Below are 25,175 nucleotides of genomic sequence, written 5' to 3' on the forward strand. Positions count from 1 at the left end.
TCTTGAGCTCAATCCTCCGCACCACAAGTAAATAAACAAACCAAAACTAACAAAGAAACTCAGACAACAAGGTAAAATTTACAATACCTGATATTCAAGGAATACCACCACAAAATATCACCTAAAATACCACATGACAGGATTGGGAGATGAGGACATTATAACAGCTCCGATTATGATGTCTGCTAATATGAAGGGGAGAGAACCATTAGTGTATTGGACTAGCCAAAACCGAACTGAGTAACTAGAGGGACATGCCGTGTCTGATAAAAGGAAGGAGATGACTACAGAATGCACGCTGTAGAAGAAGCCGAAACAGAACAGCCAAAGTATTCAGAATACACATGGGAAGAAAAACACAGATGAGACCATTACCAAGGAACTACAGAGGACAACTATGAACAGAAAAATGCATATGCAATTGTGTTTTTAATACTTAACTGTATTACATGTGACTGTAGAATATAGTCATAATCATATACATGGAATTATAGCCCCTGAAAAACAGATGGGGATGTGTAGCTTTTTTTTTTTTAAACTCTCATGGCCAAAGTAATCCTACACTTTGTTTTGGAGACTGGCCTTACTATTCACCATGTAATCTCAAAGTCGTGACGCTCCCTGCCCTGTTCATGAAGAGCATAAGCAATGGCAAACAAGTATATGCCTCTGCTCCCCCAGAACCCATCATCAGGATCGTCCCTAGAGCTGCAATAAAACAACAGCTATATCCTCTACCCCCATCCACATCTCCTGTGGATCCCATAGACCATGCCCCCATGGCCTCTCTTCTCCACCTGGTCTCTGTACCCCAACCCCCAACTCGAGTGGACACACCTTGCTCAACCAGGCCCTGACTGCCAGATGACCAGGTAGGTTGCTTATGAACCTTCTCCACTCTCTGTGGAGAACCAATCCTCAGAGTCACTCCTAGTGCTGCAACAGGTCATCCCCCTTCCCTGGCCTCCAACACAAACAAGCGTTTCCCATGAATACACCTGCCAAGTGGACAAGTAATAAAGGCTACACAGAGCCCAACAGTCTCTGAAAGTCCAGAGAGGTAACAGAAACACCCACCCAACAAAGACAAACCCAGAAATTTGCACCTAGACCTAAATCACCCCAAACCAAGATACCCAGATGCCAGCGTTAGGAACATAATCAAGAACAGTCAAGACAATAAATCAATCACCACCAGAGCCCAGCTACCCTACCACAGCCGGCCCTGAAAATTCTAACATAGCCGAAGCACAAGAAAATATCTTAAAACCAATTATATGAAGATGATAGAGGTCCTAAAAGAGGAAATGAGTAAATTAAGAAATTCAGGAAAACATAAGCAAACAATTGGAGGAAATGAATAAATCCCTTAAAGCCAAGAACCAACAAACAGTTGAAGGAAATGAACAAAACCACTCAAGACCTGAAACTGGAAATAGAAACAATAAGGAAAATACAAATCAAGGGAATTCTGAAAATGAAAAATCTAGGTAAGTGAACAGAACTACAGAGGTAAGCTTCACCAACAGAAAACAAGAAATGGAAGAGTGTATCTCAGGTGCTGAAGATACAAGAGGAGAAATGGATATATCAGCCAAAGAAAACATTAATCAGCAAAGAAAATATTAATCTAAAAAAATTCCTGACACAAAACTTCCAGAAAATCTGGGACACAATAAAAAGAACAAACTTAAGAATAATAGTAATAGAAGAAAAAGAGTCCCAGATTAAAGCCCCAGAAAATATTTTCAAGAAAATCATAGACGAAAACTTTTCTAACCAAAAAAAGGAGATGCCTATCAAGGTGCAAGCTTACAGAACACAAAACACTAAACATACGGAACAAAGAAAGAATATTTAAAGGTACAAGGGAAAAAGACCAATAACATATAAAGGCAGGCCTATTAGAATTACAACTGACTTCCCCATGGAAACTCTAAAAGCCAGAAAGGCTTGGACTGTAGGGTAAAAGGACCAGTCAAAGAAAAACACCCTGGCCCTGAAACCACAATGTGCCCCTGACCAACTAATATCTCCCCCCCCCCACACACACACTCTCTCTCTCTCCATGAACAGGAAATCCAGCCAATCTCTGAGTTTCTCTGAGCTCAGTGATTGAAATCTAACCAATTTCTACCCTGAAAAACTCTACCCCTAAGAAGCCACATACCTATTCAGTTGCCTTTTTCCACCCCGGGCAGTCAGTCAATCTCCTGGATTCCCCCCTCCCAAAAATCCCTTGAATGAGTTTGGGTGAAGACCATTCACCAGGGAGTAGTGGAACAGAGAAGTAACAATTTTCACTGCAGCAGAAGCAAAACACTACATTTTCTCCCCTTAGCAGAGTGAAGCAGAGAGAAGCAACAGACTTCTCTGCTGGGAAAGCCACTTAGTGGAGTAGAGCAGAGAAGCAACAGGCTTCTCTGCTGGGAAACTCTCTTAGCAGAGTGGAGCACATCTGAGCTGTAATGGCTCTTTTAGAGAGGAGCAGGATTGCTACATTCCTGCAGGGAAACAGCCCCTATCACAACACAGCTATAGGTATAGCCTGGCTCCTGACACTAAGGATACCTTTCCCTTCAGAGTTGTAACACTTACATGGACAGATGTGCCTCACACTCTAAGAGACCACAGATGCCAGCCTAGATTACTAAAAGTTTAAATCACCATAAATGGAGAAAACAAGATATCCAGAATAAAGTAAAATAAAACAATATCTATCAGCCTTACAGATGGAGCTAGAAGGAAAACTCTAAATCAAGGAAGCTAACTATACCCATAAAAACACAGGCGATAATCACACACCAGCAATACCAAAAGAAGGGAAAACCACCACCAAAAATAACAGGTCATTGGTCACTGATATCTCTCAATATCAATGCTCTCAATTCCCCAATAAAAAGACATAAACTAACAGAATGGATGCAAAAAACAGTATCCATCCAACTGCTGAATACAAGAAACACATCTTGACATCAAGAATAGACATTACCTTGGGGTTAAGGGTTGGAAAAAGAAGCCAGGCAGCGGTGGTACCCACCTTTAATCCCAGCACTAGGGAGGCAGAGGCAAGCAGATCTCAGTGATTTCGAGGTCAGCCTGGTCTACAAGAGCTAATCCAGGACAGGACCCAAAGCTACAGAGAAACCCTGTCTCGAAAAACTAAAAACCAAAACCAAAACAAAACAAAACAAAAACAAACAAATAAAAAAAACCCAAAGAGTTGGAAAAAGATATTCCAAGCAAATGGCTCTGAGAAACAAGCTGGTGCCGTCACTTTAAGGGAAAGGATACTACATACGCATCAAAGAAAAATCCACTGAGATGACATTTTAATTCTTAACATCTATGCTCTAAACACAAGGGCACCTATGTTTGTAAAGGAAACACTGCTACAGCTTAAATCACACATTGACCCTCACCCTCACGCAGCAATAGTGGGAGAGTTCAATACTCCACTTTCACCAATGGACAGGCCATCTAGACAAAAACTAAACAAGAGAAATGTTAGAGATGTTATAAACCAAATGAACCTAACAGATATTTACAGAATATTCCACTCCCAAACAAAAGAATATACCTTCTTCTCAGCACTTCATGGAACTTTCTCTAAAACTGCCTACAAATTTGGAACACAAAGCAAGTCTCAAGAAAACTGAAATAACTTCCTGCATCCTATCAGACCACTATGGATTAAAGCTGGATATCAACAAGAGAAACAACAGAAAGCTTACAAACTTACGGAAACTCAACAACTCTACTGAATGAAAAATGGGTCAAGACAGAAATAAAGAATTAAAGACTTTCTAGAATTCAATGAAAATGAATACACAACATACCCAAGTTTATGGGACACAAGCGGTGCTAAGAGGAAAGTTCATGGCACTAAGGGCCTACAAAAAGAAAGAAAAAACTGGAGAGATATGATAAGATCACACCTGAAAGCTCTGGGACAAAACGAAGTAAACACACCCAAGAGGAGTAGACAGCAAGAAATAATCAAACTGAGCGCTGAAATCAATAAAATAGAAACAAAGAGAATACAAAGAATCAGTGAAACAAAGAGTTGGTTCTTTGAGAAAAATTAACAAGACAGTCAAACCCTTACCCAGACTAACCAAAAGAACAGAGAGAAAATATATCAATTAATTAAATCAGAAACAAAAAGGGAAACATAACATTAGACACTGTGGGAAATCAAAGAATTATTAGGTCATACTTTAAAAACTTGTACTCCACAAAATTGGAAAATCTAAAAGAAAAGGATAATTTTCTTGATAGGTACCACTTAAATTAAATAAAGATCAGATAAACAATTTAAGTAGACCTATAGCCCATAGAGAAATAGAAGCAGTCATTAAAAGTCTCCCAACCCAAAAAAGCTCCAGGGCCAGATGGTTTTAGTGCAGAATTCTACCAAACTTTCAAAGAAGAGTAAGACCAATACTTCTCAAATGATTCCACAATGCAAAAACAGAAGGAACATTGTCCAATTCATTTTATGAAGCCACAGTTATCCTGATAGCCAAATCACAGAAAGACGCAACAAAGAAAATTACAGACCAATTTCCTTATGAACAAAGATGTAAAAATAATAACACACTTGCAAACCGGATCCAAGAACACATCAAAAAGATCATCCACCATGATCAAGTAGACTTCATCCCAGAGATGCAGGGATATATGAAAATCAGTCATTGTAATCTACCATATAAATAAATTGAAAGAAAAAAGCCACATGATCATTTTATTAGATGCAGAAAAAGTCTTAGACAAAATACAACACCTCTTCATCATAAAAGTCCTGGAGAGATCAGGGATACAAAGGACTTACCTAAACATAATAAAGGTAATTTACAGACAGTATCAAATTAAAGGGAGAGAAACTCAAAGCAATTCCACTAAAATCAAGTTTTCCCACTCCATATCTATTTAATATAGTACTTGAAATTTCAGCTAGAGCAATAGGCCTACTGAAGGGGATCAAGGGGATACAGACTGGAAAGAAAGAAGTCAAAGTATTGCTATTTGAAGATGGTATGATAGTGTACATAAAGTGACCCCAAAAACTCCACCAGGGGACTCCTACAGCTGATAAATACCTTCATTGATACAAGGCACCAGGCTGAATACAAGATTAACTTTAAAAAAAATCAGTAGCCCTCCTATATTACAAATGACAAATGGACTGAGAGAGAAATCAGGGCAACAACACCCTTCACAATAGCTTCAAATAATATAAAATATCTTGGGGTAACTCTAATCAAGCAAGTGAAAGACTTGTATGACAAAAACTTCAATCTTTGAAGAAAGAAATTGAAGATACCAGAAAAGGGAAAAATCGCCTATGCACATGGTTCAGTAGGATTAACATAGAAAAACTCAACATCCTACCAAAAGCAATCTGCAGATTCATCGCAAGCCCTATCAAAATTTCAACGTAATTCTTTACTATCCTTGAAAGGTCAATTCTCAATTTCATATGGGGAAAAGAACAACAGGATAGCTAAAACAATCCTGAACAATAAAAGAACTGTTGGAGGTCACACCATCCCTGGTTTCAAGTTGTGTTGTAGTTGTACTTCAAGTATTCAGTAATAAAAACCATGTGCCATTGGCATAAAAACAGACATGCTCTTCAATGGAATTGAATAGAAGAGCCAGACATAAATCCACTCACCTATGGACACCTGGGTTTTGAAAAAGAAGGCCACAAAGAGACAATGGAAAATCTAAAGCATAGCCAACAAAGCTGGTCAAACTGGGTGTCTGCAAGTAGAAGAATGCAAAGAGATCCAAGAGGATCAAAGACCGCAACATAAAACCAACACGCTGAACCTGATAGAAGAGAAAGTAGGAAATAACCTTAAAAGCACAGGCACAGAAGACTACTGCCTGAACAGGACACCAATAGCGTAGGCACTAAGAGCAACAATTAATAAATGGGACATCATGAAACTGAGAAACTTCTCTAAGGCAAAGGACACCATTAGTAGGACAAAGGGTCAGACTACAGAATGGGAAAAGAAATTTACCAACTCCTTATCCAATATAAAAGAACTGAAGAAACTAGATATCAAAAAACCAAATAATCCAATTTTAAAATGGGGTACAGCTCTAAATAGAGAATTCTCAATAGAGGAATCTCAAATGGCTGAGAAACTCTTAAAGAAATGTTCAACATTCTTAGCCATTAGGGAATTCAAATAAAAACTACATCAGAGTCCATTTTATACCTATCAGAATGGCTAAAATAAAAAACACAAGTGACTGCTCGTTCTGGCAAGGATGTTTAACAACGGAACACACTTCCATTGCTGTGGGGAGTGCAAACTGTACAGACACTATGGAAATCACTATGGCGTTTCCTCAGAATATTGGGAATTGATTTACCTCATGATCCATCCATCTATACCACTCTTATGCATCCACCCAAAGGAAACTCCATCCAAGGAAGGTGTCCCACAATCCTATCCCAACCTAGATGTTCCACAATCAGAGACTGGATAAAGAAAATGTGGTACATTTACACAATGGAATATTACTCAGCTGTTTAAAACAAGGACATCATGAAATCTGCAGGCAAAATGGATGTCAACTAGTGAGATAACTTACATCCAGAAGGACAAATATGGTACACACTCACTTAGGAGTGGATATTAGCTGTTGAGTAAATGATAATCAACTACAACCCACAGACCCAGAGAGGCTAAGTAACAAGGGGGACCCTAAAAGGAGGATGCATGGATCTCCCAGGAAAGGGGAAATAGAACAGATTTTGAAGGTAGGCTGGGGGCGGGTAGGGACAAGAACAGGAGGGATCGTGTGTGTGTGTGTGTGTGTGTGTGTGTGTGTGTGTGTGTGTGTGTTGTGTATGGCATGGAGGAAGAGTACAGGGAGAAACAGCTGGAACTGGGGAGTATTTGGGGGGCTTTGTGGAAACCTGGTGCAGTAATGGTAGCAGATGCAGAGACCCATAGCCAGACACTATTTGGGGAGAAGAGTCTAAATTGGAGGTTTCCATTGGGTCCCTTCCTTTGAAGCTTGGGAAGCCCACAGAAGAAGGGGAGGAAAGACTGTAGGAGTCAGAGGGGATGGAGACACCAGGAGAACATGGCCCTCTGAATCAACTAAGCAGGGCTCAAATGGGCTCACAGAGACTGAAGTGGCAGGCAAGGGGTCTGGGCTAGGTTCTCTGCATATGCTCTAGCTGTTAGCCTGGTGTCTTTGTGGGATACCTAACAGTGGGAGTGGCTGTGTCTCTGACTCTTGCTTGCATTTAGAACTATTTTCCTTCTGTTGGGCTGCCTTGTCCAGTCTGGAGATGAGGGCTTTGCACTTGTCTTATTGTCTCCTGTTTTGTTGTGTTTGGTTGCTATCTTTTCAAGGCATGTTCTTTTTTGAAGGGAAACGAGGGGGATATATCTTTGGAGAGGGTTGCTGGGAAGAGTGGAGGGAGGGGAAACTGAGGTCAGGATGTATTGTATGAGAGAAGAATCTATCCACAATAAAAAATATAATATATATAAAGATATATATATATACACACATTTATATATAATAGAAATATATTTAACAGAAAAAGGTCACTTTTCTATTAAAAGCTATTTTAAAAGATAACTGACCATTTAAATAACAAGAAGACACTCTGCAGTGGATTTCCATCAAAATCTGATAACAAATATTACTGCTGCAGCAGAAAGGCCAGAGAGAAGTGTTCCTATGGGCTCCACAACATAATTGGGAGGGGCAATCCTAAGGGGTACATCCTACTGTAGGATGCTGTCATGTTGGATTTAGAGTTTCATGCCCTCACCCTCATTCAACCATAGACTGAAGAAGGATGATTAAAAGAAATCCCACACTAGCTCAGAATTGAGTATAATAGAGGGTTACTTATTTAGGGGTAGACTCACAGATAATAATCCTCTGCTGGACCGGGGAGCAGCAACTGAATCCCGCAGTTGGAAAAGAGATTAGATGCAGCTTTACATTGGCATAGACAGTGTAAGATGCCACACCCAAGAGGGCGGGTAACTTAAAGGCTACTGGAGATAGGAATTCCTACAACAATAGACGCCTCTTTTAGGCTCTGTCTCTAAATCCAGTTACCTGGGGGTACTAGGGCTTCAGCATGTAAGTTTGGTGGGAGAAAGAGGCAAGGCAACAGACAGCAAATAACTTATTTCAGAACAGATGGTAAAAGACACTTGATGCTCATACTAATTAAAGGGGATGCAGTGGTGGTTACAGTACTAGGAATCAAGTTTCAGATCAAAGAACAATCCTAGGGATTAAGAAAAGGAAAGGCCCAGTTACTCAAACAAACATGTATTCTGAAATGTTTTTAACTCCTTGTTGTGATGGTGGTGGTGGGACAGAGCTTCTCTGTGTAGTCCTGGCTGTCCAGGAACTCACTCTTATGGACCAGGCTGGCATCAGAATCCAAATTCAGAGATTCATCTACCTTTGCCCTACAAGTGTTGGGATTAAATGTGTGCACTACCACACTTGATGTAATCTGAAATGTTTAGGCATCTAAATAATTTCAGAATGCACAAAGTGAAAGCTTCCAGGGATGAAAGGACAAAGGCCAGTATCTATGACAGCAATCATGGCTTCATTAACGTCTCTAGTAACTGACCAAACCAGAACCTGTAAGCAATGATACCAACTCTAGCTACCCATGGCAGCAAAGCATCCTGGCCCAGGCAACAGAAGGCTCTTCAGATACACAAGCAGGACTTGGCAGTTTGACTAATCTGGACCCTAAACAAGGCTTCATAAACCACGGAGGGTTCAGGCTGCACACAGTGTGCTCTCTCTCAGACCACAGTGTAATTGAAGTACAAGTGAGTAAGGACAGGAAGCTGGAAAAGCACCAAGTTTTTGGGAACTTAACAATACACTTCTAGGAACTTCATGAAAAATGAAATCAAAATAGTGCTGTAGTTAGAGGGACTTACAATAGTGCACACATTAGCAAACAACAGAGTCTGCCAATGATCAACCTCCAATTTACCCTGAAAAGTCAAGAACAGCAAATTAGCCCTCCTGAAGTTAGCAAAAGGAAAGAAGGATGAAGATAAGAGCAGAAATCACCAAAATAAAATGGAAAAGGGGTAGGGGAAAACTGTTAAACAAAAACTGGTTCTTTGAGATCAATAAAATTGATAACCCCCAGCCACACTACTCAGAAGGAAAGACAAAACAGAAGGTCAGCTCCACAAGTTATCAAGCAAGTTCATTACCAGTAGGTGTACAGACAGACGGGAAGTAAGTTTGTCAACAGACAAAAGTGACAATTCCTCGAAAGACACAAGGCATTCAATTTACTCAGAAACAGGCCACTGGAACAAAGAAATCACCATCAGAATTAAAGTGTTTTCAAAAGACCACTGTGGAAGTGAAAAGAGAAAGGGCAGAACACAAGGCCTGGAATGCACGCCTGCCAGGAGACCACACTGAGGGCGCACAAAGGACTTCTGCAGTGGTCAGAATTCTTACAACCTCCTACTGCCAAAAGGGCAAAGGATTTGAAGTGAACTGACCAGCAGAGATATGTGGGGGTCAAACTGTGCACTCAGACACCCAGCAAACACTGCTCCTCATAAAGAAAAGCAAATTCCAATTGTATGAGACCATCTACACACTAGCACAGCTCCACTGAGCTGACCAAATGCCAATGAGAAACCAGGGCTCCTGGAGCTCACACGCTGCCACAGGATTCAAAATGGCATCATTCTGAAAGCAGTCTGGCGGCACCTTAAAAAACCAAGTACACACCAATCACATGACTGAACCACTCAACTTCCCAGTATTGACCCAAGAACAGTGGGAAATATGTCTGCCCAAAGCCTTGCACATGAGTGTTCATTTTGACTCATTCCTAAGGGCTAAAAACTAGATACAAATGGACATCAATATGTGGGTCAACAAACTGCTCTATTCGTGTGATAAAATACTACTTGGTGGTGAAAAAGGGAGGAACTATTGATATACAGCAAGGACAAACCTCAAAAAAGAAACCATATTAGGTGAAATTGGTCAGCTGCACCGCCATGCCCCACCGAAAGCACAGCTGCATTACCCCATTTAAACTGCGTTCCATAAAATGAAATCTAATATATAATGGCCAGAAAGCAAATCGATCGTTACCTAGAAACAATGAGTCAGAGAAGAGGATTTATGGAGTGCAAGGGCACCAGCAATCACTTGAGTGTGATAAAGAAGGCAGTTGTCTTTATGGTGGTAGCAAGGGTGTGAAGGGTGGGTCTACACATAGCAATGCTCATCAAATAGACACCTTAACTATGCGCAATTTACCCCAGACTGAGGAAGAGCAATCAAGTCAGACAGAAGGGCTCAGACAGGTCTGCCACCACTTCCGGCAGCTCATCTGCTTCTCCCACAGCACTCTCTGTTTATGAAGTGGTGCAGTCCGGCCTCCAGGGCTGGGGGATAGATTGCTTTGTTCCTGTGAAGCACTTGCCTGGTTCCCAGAGAACAGGTGCAAACTACTGGGCTCCATCTAAGACAGAACACCAATATTTGGCTGGGGGGCGGGGACGACACGACACACAAACAAGTCCACTGTATGTATACACAGCTCAGAACACGGACTATTTTCACCCCCACAACTGCACAGCTGCCCTCCAGGCCTGTGAGTGTTCTCTTCTGCCTGACCCTGAGAGACTGGAGGCTGGAGAAGACTCCAGTTCCTGAAACATAGTGAAGGACGAGAATCAAAATGCAAAGTGGTCCAGACCTTCACATGTTCTTTAAGAACAAAGCAACAAGAGAGCAGAGACCAGAGCAGGGAGGAAACACCAGGGTCCGGGCTATCCGTTCTGCCCACCTACCTGGCCACGAGCCTTGGTCAGTGGGCCCGCTGAGCTCCACCCTGCAGATGGTGACATCACCCTCTCTGTCACATTCTTGAGTAAGGAAAACCTTACTGAAAAATCTCAGAGCCAAAAGCAACCGAACAAGAATAGCGACTCCTGGATGACTGTGCCGCTCTGCTCCTCTTTCTGCCTTTACAGTTAATAACCACCATGGGCTCACTGTGTTTCTGCTACACAACCCAGGCTGCACTGAACACATCTCTGGGGAGCACGGTGGTCTCCTCTCTTTCTAACTGGAACAGGGCTTACAACAGAAGTAATAAGCCTCATGTCAACATTTTCAAGGAAACTGACAATGTAATTCTTCCTGTCCCACCAGCTTTGCAGTTCTTAAAGAGCACCGAACTCATACAAGGACACACTGGAAAAGAGTGCCTGCTGGTGGTGCCTGAAGACGGTTTGGAGCACAGGCTAAAATTAACCCAGATCTATTGGATTCTTCTATTTGTAGCAGCCATCTCACTAGAGAGAGACATCTGTGGGGACGAAGGAGGAAAGAGCAGATCCATCTCATTCAGGGCATCTGGGGCAGCTATAGCACCACCTTCCTGTTCTGCCACATTCCAAATAGTATATAATTCTACAGACTGGCCCCTGATTCCATCATATTCGTAATAGTACAATAAGCTGCAACTCCCCTGAATCTTATCTCTCCCTCCCTCTTTAAAAAGTATTTTGAGACGGTGTTTCTCTGTGTAGCCCCGGCTCACATTCCTACCACAATTCTTCTCCTGGCCACTCCACACCCTCTCTGCTCACCAAAGACCACCCACACCTCTGCTTACTCAAGACTACTCCCCACACCCTTTCTGACCACCAAAGGCTAGCCTACATCTTCTCTGAGCACCAAAGGCTATCTTACATCTTCTGCCATTGCTCTCAATTCTTAGACCAAGATGGAGGCCAGGCATGGCACACCTCTGTATTAGAGCCACTTCTCCCTTCCTGTTGGTGTCATACTGGGTACTGCCCAGAGCCTCTGCACCTTTTGCCCTACCCCATTTTTTTGTGCTCTGCTAACAGCTATGGGACCACATAGGAAATCTGCTTTCTCTTTCTTTCCTTGTGGCTCCTTTAGGATAGGACAGTTGCCTGCTGCTTCTATCACAGCATGGGACTCACTCTCAAATATGACCGCAACAATCTTTTCTTCTTTTCCAAAATGTCTTCATTTGTTCTTTGGCAGTGAGAAAGCGCAAAAACACACAAAAATAGCTGCCCCCGTCCCCCATTCTGTCAAGTACTGTGAAACTCAGACAGCACAGGAATGAAGAAAAGACACCTGACACTCAAATGGCCCCGGGTAGTAAGGGGAAGAAGACAAAGGCCTGAGAGGTGAAAAGTGGGTGGAGCGAGAGCCCAGTCCCATCAACATCTGTTGAAGGCTGCCTTGCACCTGGAGCAGAACGAAGGCAGGAAATGCCACCCAATCAACAGCCCAGGAGGACCAGCTGAGGCTCAAGGCCTGCAGCGGTCAAGGCTAGAACCTGTGCTGGCTTTATAGGCACAGGCAGAGACTAGAGTTGCCTTGCATCTAGGTCTTCTGAACCCTGAGGATCAGTATCACAAACACCCTACAGGCCATTCTGTGCTCTTCATCTTCTAAAAGGGGGCAGGGAAAACCTGGGCTAAACACCACTTCTGGGAAGAAGCAGAGCATGCACTCCGCGGTCTTTAAACAAGTTCCTCTCCTCTCTGAGGTCTGTCTGTGGGGTCTGTTAGAAATTCTGCATCAGTGGCGTTAAACAGTAAGAACATCCACAGATTCTCTGGACAGATTTTCTGGCTCACACAGAGAAGATGAGTTGAAAGTCAATGTATATCTATTGTTGTACAGGAGAAGAGTGAATCCCTGCTCTCAGAAGCTCACAGCCCAAGCTAGGTATGATGGCGCATGCCTTAAATCTCAGAACTTGGGAGGCAGAGAAAGGTAGATCTCTGTGAGTTCCAGACTTGCCAGGGCTACACAGTTTCAAAAAGGGGGAAAAAAAAGCCTACTGTTCAGTTGGAGACTCAGATAAACATGGTAGATATTCAGTGGTATCTGGCACAGAGAACCAAGGGTTCCACATCCAGAAATGAAGAGGGCAGATCAGGCTGAGAGTGACATGGGCAGAAGAAGGCTGCATCGTGAGATTCAATCATAAACACCAAGGGTATTATCAAGGAAATAATGAAATGTTATAGCATCTCAAATAGTCTTGGTAAGAGCAAGAGTGAGTGTGTGTGTGCATGATGGAGGAGGGTCATCTCTCTATCTGTTGTTTCACTGGTTAAGTAATAAAGAAACTGCTAGGCCTCTGATAGGGTAGAATTTAGATAGGTGGAGTAAACAGAACAGAATGCTGGGAGAAAGAAGCTGAGTCAAGGAGTCGCCATGATTCTCCCACTCCAGGCAGACGCAGGTTAAGATCTTTCCTGGTAAGCTAGCTCGTGGGCTACACAGATTATTAGAAATGGGCTAGATCAATATGTAAGAGCTAGCCAATAAGAGGCTAGAGCTAATGGGCCAAGCAGTGTTTAAAAGAATACAGTTTCCATGGAATTATTTCGGGTGTAAAGCTAGCCATGCGGGCGGCTGGGTGCCAGGAACCTAGCCCGCCGCTCCTTATTTCAACATGTGCACAAGTGTACATATGTGTGTGCATAAGCATGTTTGTATGTGTGCATGAGCATGTTTGTATGTGTGCATGAGCATGTTTGTATGTGTGCATGAGCATGTTTGTATGTGTGAATGAGCATGTTTGTATGTGTGCATGAGCATGTTTGTATGTGTGCATGAGCATGTTTGTATGTGTGCATGAGCATGTATGCCTGTTCTTGTGCATAAATAACCACCTTGCTGGTGATCCTTGCTTATCTATAGTCAGAAATTTAAAAACTTTCCTAAGTATATATGTGAAAAACTGTTCCTTTTAATAGTTATCACACTGGGTTATATTAATTACTCGGTGCCTGTCTTTCTCACTAGCCTCTTTCTTTTCTTCCTTCCTTCCTTGTTTTGTTCTGTTTTTCAAGACAGGATTTCTCTGTATAACCCTGGCTGTCCTGGAACTCACTCTGTAGACCTCAAACTCTGCCTCTGCCTCCTGAGTTTTGGGATTAAAGGTGGATGCTGCCACCACCACCTAGATGCCTCTAATTTCTTAAAGGTGGGAATCTTGTCTTGCTTGCCACGTAGGCCTCGCACTTACATACAGTTAACATAGCACCTTACCATGTAGGCCTAGCACTTACATACAGTTAACATAGCACCTTACCATGTAGGCCTAGCACTTACATACAGTTAACATAGCACCTTACCATGTAGGCCTAGCACTTACATACAGTTAACATAGCACCTTACCACGTAGGCCTAGCACTTACATACAGTTAACATAGCACCTTACCACGTAGGCCTAGCACTTACATACAGTTAACACAGCCCCTTATCAATTTGTTAGCAGCTCTAGAATGGCCCAACTTTATAAAATTTGGTTCCCTTGAAAATTTAGTACTATTTCCCCTACTTTTCATAAAATAAGTAAGGAAATAAAGGTCAGAGGCAGAAAATTTAAAGCAACTCAACAAATACCCAGAGCTTGCAGACAAGAGGCCTGTGTCCCAAGTCCGCATCACCTCAACTCCAAAGCCCAACCTCCCACCTACCCCATAGACTGCAAGTTGGCCTCTCCCAGGAGTCTAGAGACTGATGGAATAAAGTGAAAATTCATATCCAGGGGCAATGGAACCACAGAAAGATTCCTGCCCTTTTAGTGTTCTGGTACCCTAGTTTTGAATGGAGTTTCTCTAGACAGAGGACAACATAAATATAATTGGGAAATTTTTCCTTCCCAGCAAACTTTCCATTTGGAAGTCTGAAGGAGGAAAACAAGGAGAAACAAAGAGCATGGACAAGAGCCAGAGGGGGTGCTGAGTCTGCGGATGCTGCTAATTAATTCCAAAGATGGAACCACAGCAACTTCAGTACTGGGAACAGAGATGGATCGAGAGGTGCGGGCTCTGGAGCTCTTTAATTGGCCTCCCAGAACCTCAGCATTCCTCTGAATAATCCATGTTTCTTGTTATTTATTCAGCTCCCCACTGCTATACATTGCGGGGCCATATGCTGCAGGAATTCACCACTTCGGGTCTGCACTCAACCATCCATGGACACTGGCAGTTCAAACCAGTAAGAAGCTTAAGGGAAAGTCCCTGTAGAGTGGAGCTTTAGCTTAGAACACCCAGAAAGCTAAATGCTTGGCACGCCGTTGCTTCAGAGACAGTGGCCATGTCAATAGAGGACAGGTGACAATCTCAGGAAAGGAAAGCCGGAATCAGCTCAACAGTACAGGCTGCTGAGTAATTCCTGTAACTCTCTCCGCACTTTAAAAAAAACAATTTGCTTTTAAAAGCCAATTTCTCAAAAGAAGATTTTCGGTCAGTCCAAGGTCTAGGATACACTGTATGACAGATATACCTCAGCCCTCCACAAGCCTTTTACTGAAAGGGGATTTTAGAGATACGGATACTGATAAACCCCAAATCATTTAAAACACAGAACTGGTCATTGTGGAGTTAGTCATGATAATGAAACAATAGAAATGACCTTAGTGTCAACCACAGAAGAATGCTTTAAGTATGTCACCTGTGTTCCTCAAGTAGTTACTGCATTCTCATGAAGATTAAGTCACAGAATGACAAATACCATATTAAGTTAAAAAAAAAAACCAATATGAACATTAGGGTGTGATAGGATTAAAATGTCAAAACAAACAAACAAAAACACCCACCAAAATAACAATAAAAAATAAAACAACAAAACCTAGAAGACAATATCCACCCAAAGACAGGGACAGAGTGGGCATCTTAGCTTCTGACACTTAACAAATACAGTGCCTAACAACATTCTAGCAGAACACAGACTGAATGTCTACAGTTTAAATTACACTTGATAAATATATGTCAAATTTTCACCGCAATATCTTTGTTCAGAGCTGCCACTGCACATGAGTAGATAGAGGTTTCAAGATGACTGACCCTGGCTCAGTCCCGTGCTTCCAGGAGAATCAGACCGCTGCCCAGTATCTCTCAGTTTCAAAAGCTGTCCCTAAGTGATACTCCACTCTCGTTACCTCCTCAGAAACTGTAGTTTCCTTCTTAGGATCAAACATTCTCTTGACCACATTTCTCAATAAAAGTTATCGAAAAAAAGCACTTCCCCTTTTGTTTCCAACTTTAAGATCCCGTGGAGTAACTGAGAGGGTGGAGCAGTGTTACCTTTAAAGGACTAGAGCAGAATAAAAGATGCAATGAAGAAAACACTAACCCGAAGCTCTAACACCCTTCACATGTTCACACTCCCTGTGCTTGGGCTTACAGCATACGCACAATTTATTATTGAATGAATAAAAATAAATATTTTGCTGTCATCGGCAGAAGTAAAGATAGAGAGGTCTATGGAGGATATAGAGAAAATTGAGCTAAGTTTAGAGATGAACAAACCTAAGATTAGAACAGTAGTTCTCAACCTGCGGGTCACGACCGCCAAAGGGGTCACATATAGATACTTTGCATATCAGATGCTTACATTATGATTCCTAACAGTAGCAAAATTAATAGTTATGAAGTAGCATCAAAAATAATTTTATGAAGTCAGGCGATGGTGGCGCACGCCTTTAATCCCAGCACTCGGGAGGCAGAGGCAGGCAGATCTCTGTGAGTTCGAGACCAGCCTGGTCTACAGAGCTAGTTCCAGGACAGGCTCCAAAGCCACAGAGAAACCCTGTCATAAAAAAAACCCAAAATAATAATAATAATAATTTTATGGTTGGGGTTACTACAATATTAAGAACTAACTGTATTAAAGTGCCGCAGCATTAGGAAGGTTGAGAACAACTGGTTTAGAAAGTAATGCTTAACTTTTCCCAAAACCAACAAAACAAGAGAAGGAAGAAAGACATGACCCTTCCAGGCAGTGGCCATATTACCAACTGACCCCAGAAAACAAATAATACACATCCTTACCCACCACCCTCATTTTAGAACAGATCAGACACATTAAGAAGACATCCCCAAATGAACATCATTCGGGATGAATGGGAAACTCAAGGACTAAAGGACCACAGCCACACATCCTAAATCCAGGCTAGCAGCGCGGGGCAGACAGGCACCAGTGAGGAGTGGAGGCACACTGACAAGCGGGCCTGGAAGCAAACCTGAGCATGAGGTTCATGAGCTGAAGGCCCTCGCCTTTCAAGAAGCGCTCGCGATTGGAGCTGAGCATCAGGCAGGAGCAGAGCGCATCAAACAGGTTCTCCATCATCTCCTGCTCCTCCGCTGTGCTGGGGTTATGCCTTTTAAACACCTGCCAAACAATAAGAGCAGAAAGGAGCCATCAACAAACGCCACTTCATCAGTCACCATCCCACAATTTCTAAAGTCTGTCTATTGTGAAAACCCCACCAAGGAAACAGAACTAACTCTATAATGAAGCTCTTGCCAGGTTCCAGTTTAGCGAACTAGAGTTTTCTGATCTGTGGGCACTAAATACATATATACCAGTTCACAAAACACTTAGCTGAGCACTGGGTCCAAGAGTGACTGACAGCTTCAAGGAGGCAGATCAACAAAACAAAACAGCACCCCTCAACCCTCTTCCACTGTGAAATATGACAGAAACGGACAAGTCTATAAAGGGCACACACAGTGAAACAGAGACAGGGGACACCTCTGAAACCGTAATTCAGGTCCAAAACCATTTCTGGCAGAGAACCCCACATCCTTGCTCCTGCAGAGTCTAACCCACCAGCTCTCCTTTCCTTCTAATGTGTCCACAACACAGAGGAGCCAATCCCATCTCATGTGAAGAGGTGCTTCTGCTAAACCCCCTCATTCTGGAGTAGGGGCTCAAAATCCTGGGAGTGGAAGGATCTGGGCAGTTCTGCATGCTAGAGCTGAGCAAAGGCTGGAAGAGCCTCTGATCTGGGCAGGTGGTCCCGTACATCTACCATCAGTGATTGCACAGGATAGGGCCCAAGCGCCTCGTGGGGACTAGAAACAGCTTCACACTACAAAGCTCTATTTTTAGGGGGGGAGTCCAAGTCACTCTGGGCTGGCACCGCAGGGAAGCTGTATGCAAACTGCCAGCCCAGACACTCAACACTCTCCAGCCTGTATCCAAATGATCTATTTTCAGTGCTGTTTTGGAATAACACAGATGAGGTTTGTTAGGAGAAATCTTGACGGCATTTCCAGAATGCCAGCAGGATAACATTTCAACTAGATTTACATTTCTTTCATCGAGCAAATGGCAGTTTCCGATTTCTCACTCCTGCCTGCAGTGCCACAAACCATCTCTACTGTCCCCATGACCTCAAGTCCACTGTGCTGGAAACGGCTCTCCCTGAGCTCATCTGGAGCCTAAATGAGCAGACTCCTTTAGGGGAGATCCAAAGGGGAAGGAGGAGAATGTTGGGAGCAAGACAGATGAACATAACTGGCCCAGAGACACAGAGGACAGTCAGGAAAGGCTGCACCAGGTTCATGGTGACTAAGAAAAGGAGACAACCTTGTGCCACCAGTGTGACCTCCAGCCTGCCTTGGTGTGCCATGTGGCTGTTCCTTCCCACGTGCCCAGCTCCACCCACTCACAGCGGTCCATGGCCCTTCCTGGCTCCCAGGAAGCAGAAAGATTACTCACGGATAACTGCTGCAGAAGCACATCGATCCCGTCCAGCTCCCCCAGCAGCTCCCTGTTTTCTAAAAGAAGGAAAATAGAGAAGAAAAAAAAAAATGAAGGCAACTGTCAGATTTTAAAGCCGTCACCACTGATCCATCAGCCAACAAAATCAATACAGCTTGACAAAGCACAAAAGCTGCACAGAGAGCAAGTGGAGAATCCAGGCGATGCGAAGGCCAAGTTCACCAGCTAGGAGGATCCTAGCGTGGATCCCAGCTGGGCCCTGGCTCTATAGGAGGGAGCTCACCATCATTGTCCTGGAGCAGGATGGCCAGCACTTCACTGCAGTACAGCTTGTTGGCATCAAAGGGCATCTTGGCCTGTAGCAAACAGAAATAAGAAAGCCATTGAGGCATCTTGCTCCCTTTCTAAAGCAAACTGTTCGTCCACTAGAGATGAGAAAGTTAAAGGAAAGGCAGGTTAAGGGAGAACATCACCTTGCTGCTCTCAGAGACTAGACGCAGGTATTCCATAGTATTTGGAGGATGGTCACAGTAGCCCTACACAGCATGTTGAATGTACCCTCCTCCATGGAGCCTACCTTGTTGCCCATATTTTTAGTCCAGAGACTGTGTGTGCCCAAGGCAAATAAGAGAAAATTTTGAACTTTTAAGATTAAGACACATGAAATTCCAATTTACAAGTTATAACCACAAAGTGAGGCTGTAAACTAGCTGATACATGATCAGAGAGGTCGAGAAGAAAGCAAGTTCTTGTTCAGATTAGCTAAAAATATTTATAACGAAGTAGCTCCTTTTGGAATTTTTTTAATGTTAAAAATTTAATTCGAAACCATAAACCTATCTGCTTGTAGGCCATAATCTGCCTACTATTTAAAAAGGAAACCGCATTAAATATGCAAAAATGTGTTAATATTTTAATACCTAAATTACTACCCACAATTCTTCCCCTGCTGTGTGCTCTGCAGCTTGAAGACTCAGAGGAGACATGTCCACTGCAGAGACCGTCTTTCATGGCTGTCTACTTACTTCAGCTGCAAGACTTCAACATGGCACCATCTATGGCACCCTTGGTTAATGGTGCAAGGCTCACTGGAGTTATTTGTGGGAGCCAGCTCCTTGAGAGGCAGGCACACAGACAATGACTTTAGTCAGCACAACCCCTGCTTTGCAGTCAAGGTTTTGACAGGACAAATAATCTCTGTGGCTGCGGAGGGCAGGGCACGTGCTCACACTGAAGCTAGTACTCCATCACTCTCGCCGTTCACAGGTTGTTTGAACACTAATTTTGTACTTAAGGAAGAAGAGCGTGGCGTCTAATCAAGCAATAGCCAGAGCCATTTCAGTTTTCTGTGCACGTCTTCCTCATCAAGCCAAAGTGCACCCCACAGGGTTTCAGGAGGGCGGCTGCATCTGACCCATCTTGGGTTAAAAGAGCCGTAAGTGCAAGGTCGTACACATGCTGGCTGTACAGTATGCCCCTGGCAAGCTGGAGGCCTTATTTTAAGAAATCTGTGTAACAGTCAGAGCTTAAGTCCAGTTCATGGTATGTCTACCCTGAAGAAAGATGATTTTATAATCATATAAACACTGGAAAGTCAAGCAGTGGCCATCTCTGTCCAAATCAAGGCTTCTTTAAAAAAAATAAAATCTTTTACTCAAATGACTTAAGCCACCAGTGTTGCAATTAGCTTTTAAATAATTTTAATAGCGTCACTTACATGTAGCTTTTCAAAAGCTGGAGTATTCTGAAACAAGGCACCCTTAAATGAAGGAAGGCCAATGACCAGGCCACCACATCAATGGTCTTTCTGGGCTTCCATGCCTCTTGTCCTTTAGTGTATTTTATAAACTTCTGCCTCAAGGTTAAGAGGGAGTCTTTCTCTTCCGTTCAATAACAATTACTGGGCTCTTGCTATATGTGAGATAAAGTAAGCACCACAGGCAACAGAGGTGATCCCTGTTCTCCATAACAGAGCTTACAGAACTTGCCACTACCTATGTGCCACAAAGTCTGGCGTTTCCAAATTGAGCTGAGGAATTGAATTCCCCACAGACTATGTTGAGATTTTCAGCGAAAAGCGGGTGACACCTGACAGCTGTGGGGCTCTGGTGCACTCCAGCTCAAGGCTCCTTTCTTGTAATGACATCAACCTTTTGTTTTGTTTTCAGACATGGTTTCTCTGTGCAGCTCTGGAGCCTGTCCTGGAACTCACTCTGTAGACCAGGCTGGCCTCGAACTCACAGAGATCTGCCTGCCTCTTCTTCTCAAGTGCTGGGATTAAAGGTGTGCGCCATCACTGCCCAGCTATGATATCATATCTTTGTGAAGCTAGGTTTGGTAGTCGCTATATGAAAATCAGTGAAGAGTAACGAGGAGGAAACACTCCATTAGTAGTGACTGGAATACTTAAGATGAAATCTATGATGCTTTTCCTGATGTATGAGTGTTTTCCCTTCAAATAGCTATTGAATTGCTAGGATATGGATATACAATAAGCCCTCGGTATCTAACTACCTAATAAACCATCATGGTAGCCGGGCAGTGGTGGCGCACGCCTTTAATTCCAGCACTTGGGAGACAGAGGCAGGAGGATCTCTGTGAGTTCGAGACCAGCCTGGTCTACAAGAGCTAGTTCCAGGACAGGCTCCAAAACCACAGAGAAACCCTGTCTCGATAAACAAAACAAAACAAAACAAAAAAAACATCATGGTAAAAACAAAATTACTGAGACAACAAGAATACCAAGAACCAGTAACAAGATCTATGACCCAAGTAAAGTTCTTCGTCTGTTTCTCCACCTGTAAAATGGAAATTAAAACAACATTCCTGGGATAGCAGTTAGGGGTACTTGCCACGAAGTCTGACAACCTGATTTTGATCCCTGGACCCACATAGTGGAAGGAGAGAAAGGACTCCAGCAAGTTGTCTCCTGACCTCTACATGTAGACTGTGGTGTGCACGTGCACATAAATAAATAAGCAAACATGTAATACATTCTTTAAAAAAAAAAACCCTTCTCTGCAGAGTTACTGTGCTAATCACGCAGCGTAGCAGGAAATCACCTTAGGCACAGTGTGGACTGCAGCTCCTGGCCTGGCCTCAGAATGTGTGCATTAGCGTCTCAGCTGTAATTACCACCATGACAGGCTCTCGGGCAATGACTCTGCTCTCTAACCCAAGGTCTCCCACATGGCCATGTCTTCCTTCCAAGGTGGCTGCATTAAATGATCTGCACCGAATGAGCACTCTTAACAAGCGCCCAGGACTGCGTGCTCTACTCCAGTTGTTCAGGAGAGCTCCAGCTCCTGCTCCCTGCCACCATAAGGAATCTCCAGTTCACCCAAAGTTTAAAAACACAACCCAAACCAGAATTCTATCACCTTTTCCTTAAAACAGAAGCTCTCTTACTGAGAAATTGGCACAAAGGAGAGATCTAATTAAGAAACCAAAATGTTTAGACATGAGTGCTCGCAGCCCTGAGCTTCAATGTGGAAGCAGTCTGAGGCAGCTTAGCAAGAGGAGGCTGCTTTGGAGAGACCCAGGCCCAAATTATAGGCTCTCCCACCCAACCCTCTTTCATGGGGACAGCTGCATGTTTTCAGCAGAGCTGTTTATGTGGATCAGAGACACACATGCACAGACTTAAAGAGTATTTCACAGGTGCTGGGCAGTTAATACATGAAAGTCAGCCCCAGCTGGGGAAAACGCAGAGATGATGGCAGTAATGAAACGGGAAGCTGGGCAAGTGGAAAGGGGAGAGACTAACCCTTCATGTCTAGCCAAAGATAAAACGTACCAAGGAAACAGATTCTGTTTGAATCTCAGCCAGAGATTCCACGATATAAACTGCCAAATAATAAGAAATTTCATCAGAATGAGGAAGCAGGAGAGTCCACTGGGCAGGTACCATCTCCTCAATATTACAGTAAACCAGGGACTTGGAGCTGGTAGAGTTCCTCCATCGAGGAGCATGGTGATCCTAAGTCCTCCAGCGGTCACAGAAGTGCAGAGTCGAGCATAGGTTTGTACTCATGGACGAGCCCTGAATAAAATTAAACTTCTCCTTGTGAGTTGCTGCTGCTTTTTTGCAAAGTAGAAAACAATTATGCTACCACCCGCAGCCAGAGGCTGGAGGTTCTATCTGTAGTTCACCTGAACACAGGTTGGGGTGGGGTTCAGCCACCAGTGCTAGTCCCTTACAACTGTCAAAGCAACCTCCAGTCACCTGGGGCCGAGGAGCTTGTGTCAGCCAGCCACACTGGCCACTTAACTTGACCAGTTGTGAATGGATCAGCTTGTGCTGAATGTGGCAATGGTTTCTAGGGTGTTGATTTAACTGGAAACTCAGTGGGAGCCCTAACTTCACTCTTTAGAAAGCTTCTGGTTTGGGTGTTATTTTCAATAGTACACGGTATTCTAACACTTGCAGCGCCCGTGTAAAAACCAATGCAATGTCTCTCCTGCCATAGACACTGCTCACTTGCTAATCCACCTAACACCATTCTCTGCAATGGGTCCCATCCTCCATAGGAAAAATTAGAGAGGGGCCATTTGGTGGATGAAAAAAGCACCATGCTGCTAGGCTACCAGCACAAAGTGGCACAATCTGCATCTAACATGCCTGCCACTACTGCCCCTCAGTGAGAATTACTGAAGGATCCCTAAATAAATATGGGTCATCAGTCAAAATGGAAGGTTTACTCCAACAAGAATTCTAGAATTTCAGCTCTGAGATTTTTCCCATCAACCTAGCTGTAAAGATTAAGTACAGCTGGGGGATCTAAAAATCTGTAAGGAACTGTGAAAGAAAAGACTGAGGGAGATGGGAGAGAGAGCCAGGCCTGGGGTTTCTATTTAGGATACCTGAGGGAAGGAAGTCAGCCGGGTGATGAGATCACTTTTACTTTCCAGATGAAGAAATGTGTCCCACCATGTGTGGCACAATTGTGGATGAATGCTGGAATCCAGACCTGCTAACCAGGAGAAATCCATTAGGGGCCGATTTTCAGAAACCAGAATGGTGGATGGGCTGGAGGCAGAGCAGTGCCACGGGAGGCCATGAGAACACTTCTGGAGCTCCACCCGGGTTGGTTTGGGCAAGGCACTTAGTATCTGGAGGTCTTGACCTTTAGCTACATATCCACAATACAGCTTACACACTTCCTTTCAAGTCTAAGAATGGTGCAGGCTATGAAAGAGTAGGGACTCAAGCTGTCTCACCCTGTTTATGAATATTTAAAAATACAGAAGGAAGAAAGGTACTGTGTCTGCAGAGACAGGGACATAAGCAAGACAGAGACTGACATTTTTAGGACAAAGGATAAGCAAAGGAGCTATGCAACAGGTAACAAGAGGAACGCTTCAGACTGAGGACTGAAAAGGCCAGACTAAGCCAGAAGCGGCCTTAAGCAGGCAGGAAGGTGGCCTCTGAAGCAGAGGAGTGTGCATCACGGCAGGCCGATGGACAGCCACTGAACACGAAGCAGCTTTCCCACTGCAGCAGTCTGGAGGATAAGGATGGAAAAGAGGCTTCACTTTCTAGAGCCCAGCAGATCTTAGAGAGGGGCATACACTAAAATCACACAAGGGACATTTTTAGAATACTAACAGTGGAACCTGAGATGGAGGATGTGCTGGCTAGTTTGTGTCAAGTTGAAACAAAGTGGTCATTGAGAGGAGAAAGCCTCAGGTGAGAAAAAGCCTCCATAAGACCAGGCTATAAGTAAGTCTGCAGGATGGTTTCTTAATTGGTGATTGATGGGGAGAGCCCAGCCCATTGTAGGTGGTGCCACCCCTGGACTGGTGGTCCGGGTTCTATAAGAAAACAGGCTGAGCAAGCCATGAAGAACAAGCCAGTCAGCAGCACCCCTCCATGGCCTCTGCATCAGTTCCTGCCTCCAGGTTTCCTGCTGTTGAGTTCTAACCTGACTTCCTTCAGTATGGACTACAACGTGGAGGTATAATCCAAACTAACCCTTCCCTTCCCAAGTTGCTTTTGATCATGGTGTTTCATCCCAGCAACAGTCCTAGCTAGGACAGCAGAGCTGGGCTGTGTCCAGGGGATATGGTTTTTAAAGCTGCACTAGTGACCTGCTGAAGGCCCTGGCGCTCTCACATCAGTCTTCAGTGTCCTCACAGCACCAATGAAAACAGGCCAGGCAGGTGAAGCACCACTGGCTGTAGCCACAAGCTCCCAAGGAAGGCAGGCTCCGGGTGTAGCCAGCTAGGGCTGTCTCCAAGGCTGACGCTGGTTGAAGAACACAACATGCACCACTGTCTTGGGCTGGGGAATCAGAATGAAGCCTCTTCAGAATTCATTGCTTCTTGCTGGCCTCACCCTTCAGCCTGGCTCGCTTTTGTGAGCATTCCAAATGTTCCACCCAGCACAGGGCTTTTCTAAGGGGACTTGCTTCCCAGTAAAATAACCACATAGCAATTTAATGTTTAAATACAGGAAACCTTGAAAATGGTTTTAGATAGCAACAAGGCTATTCCTGTCCTGAGGATTATACGAATTTCTATGCCCTAAGGCAAAACTCAATAATAGCTTGCTAAAACAGCAAATGGCGTTCAGACTAAACACC

At 43.6% G+C, this 25,175-nt stretch overlaps 1 protein-coding gene across 1 annotated transcript in view; it reads right to left on the bottom strand.

Annotated features, from left to right (window-relative positions):
• Positions 1–25,175, bottom strand: part of Ctnnbl1 (catenin beta like 1) — a 160,256-nt gene that overhangs the window by 60,516 nt on the left and 74,565 nt on the right. The window contains exons 8-10 of the mRNA XM_041670402.1: positions 18,875–18,947; positions 18,589–18,647; positions 17,105–17,253 (exon numbers count right to left, since the gene is read on the bottom strand). Of these exons, the coding sequence (XP_041526336.1) occupies positions 17,105–17,253; positions 18,589–18,647; positions 18,875–18,947 (281 nt within the window). The remainder of the gene's footprint in view (positions 1–17,104; positions 17,254–18,588; positions 18,648–18,874; positions 18,948–25,175) is intronic.

Source organism: Microtus oregoni, unplaced genomic scaffold, assembly GCF_018167655.1.
Source record: "Microtus oregoni isolate MIOR12 unplaced genomic scaffold, Mior012 000020F_ref0000438, whole genome shotgun sequence".
In the NCBI taxonomy this organism is placed as follows: domain Eukaryota; kingdom Metazoa; phylum Chordata; class Mammalia; order Rodentia; family Cricetidae; genus Microtus; species Microtus oregoni.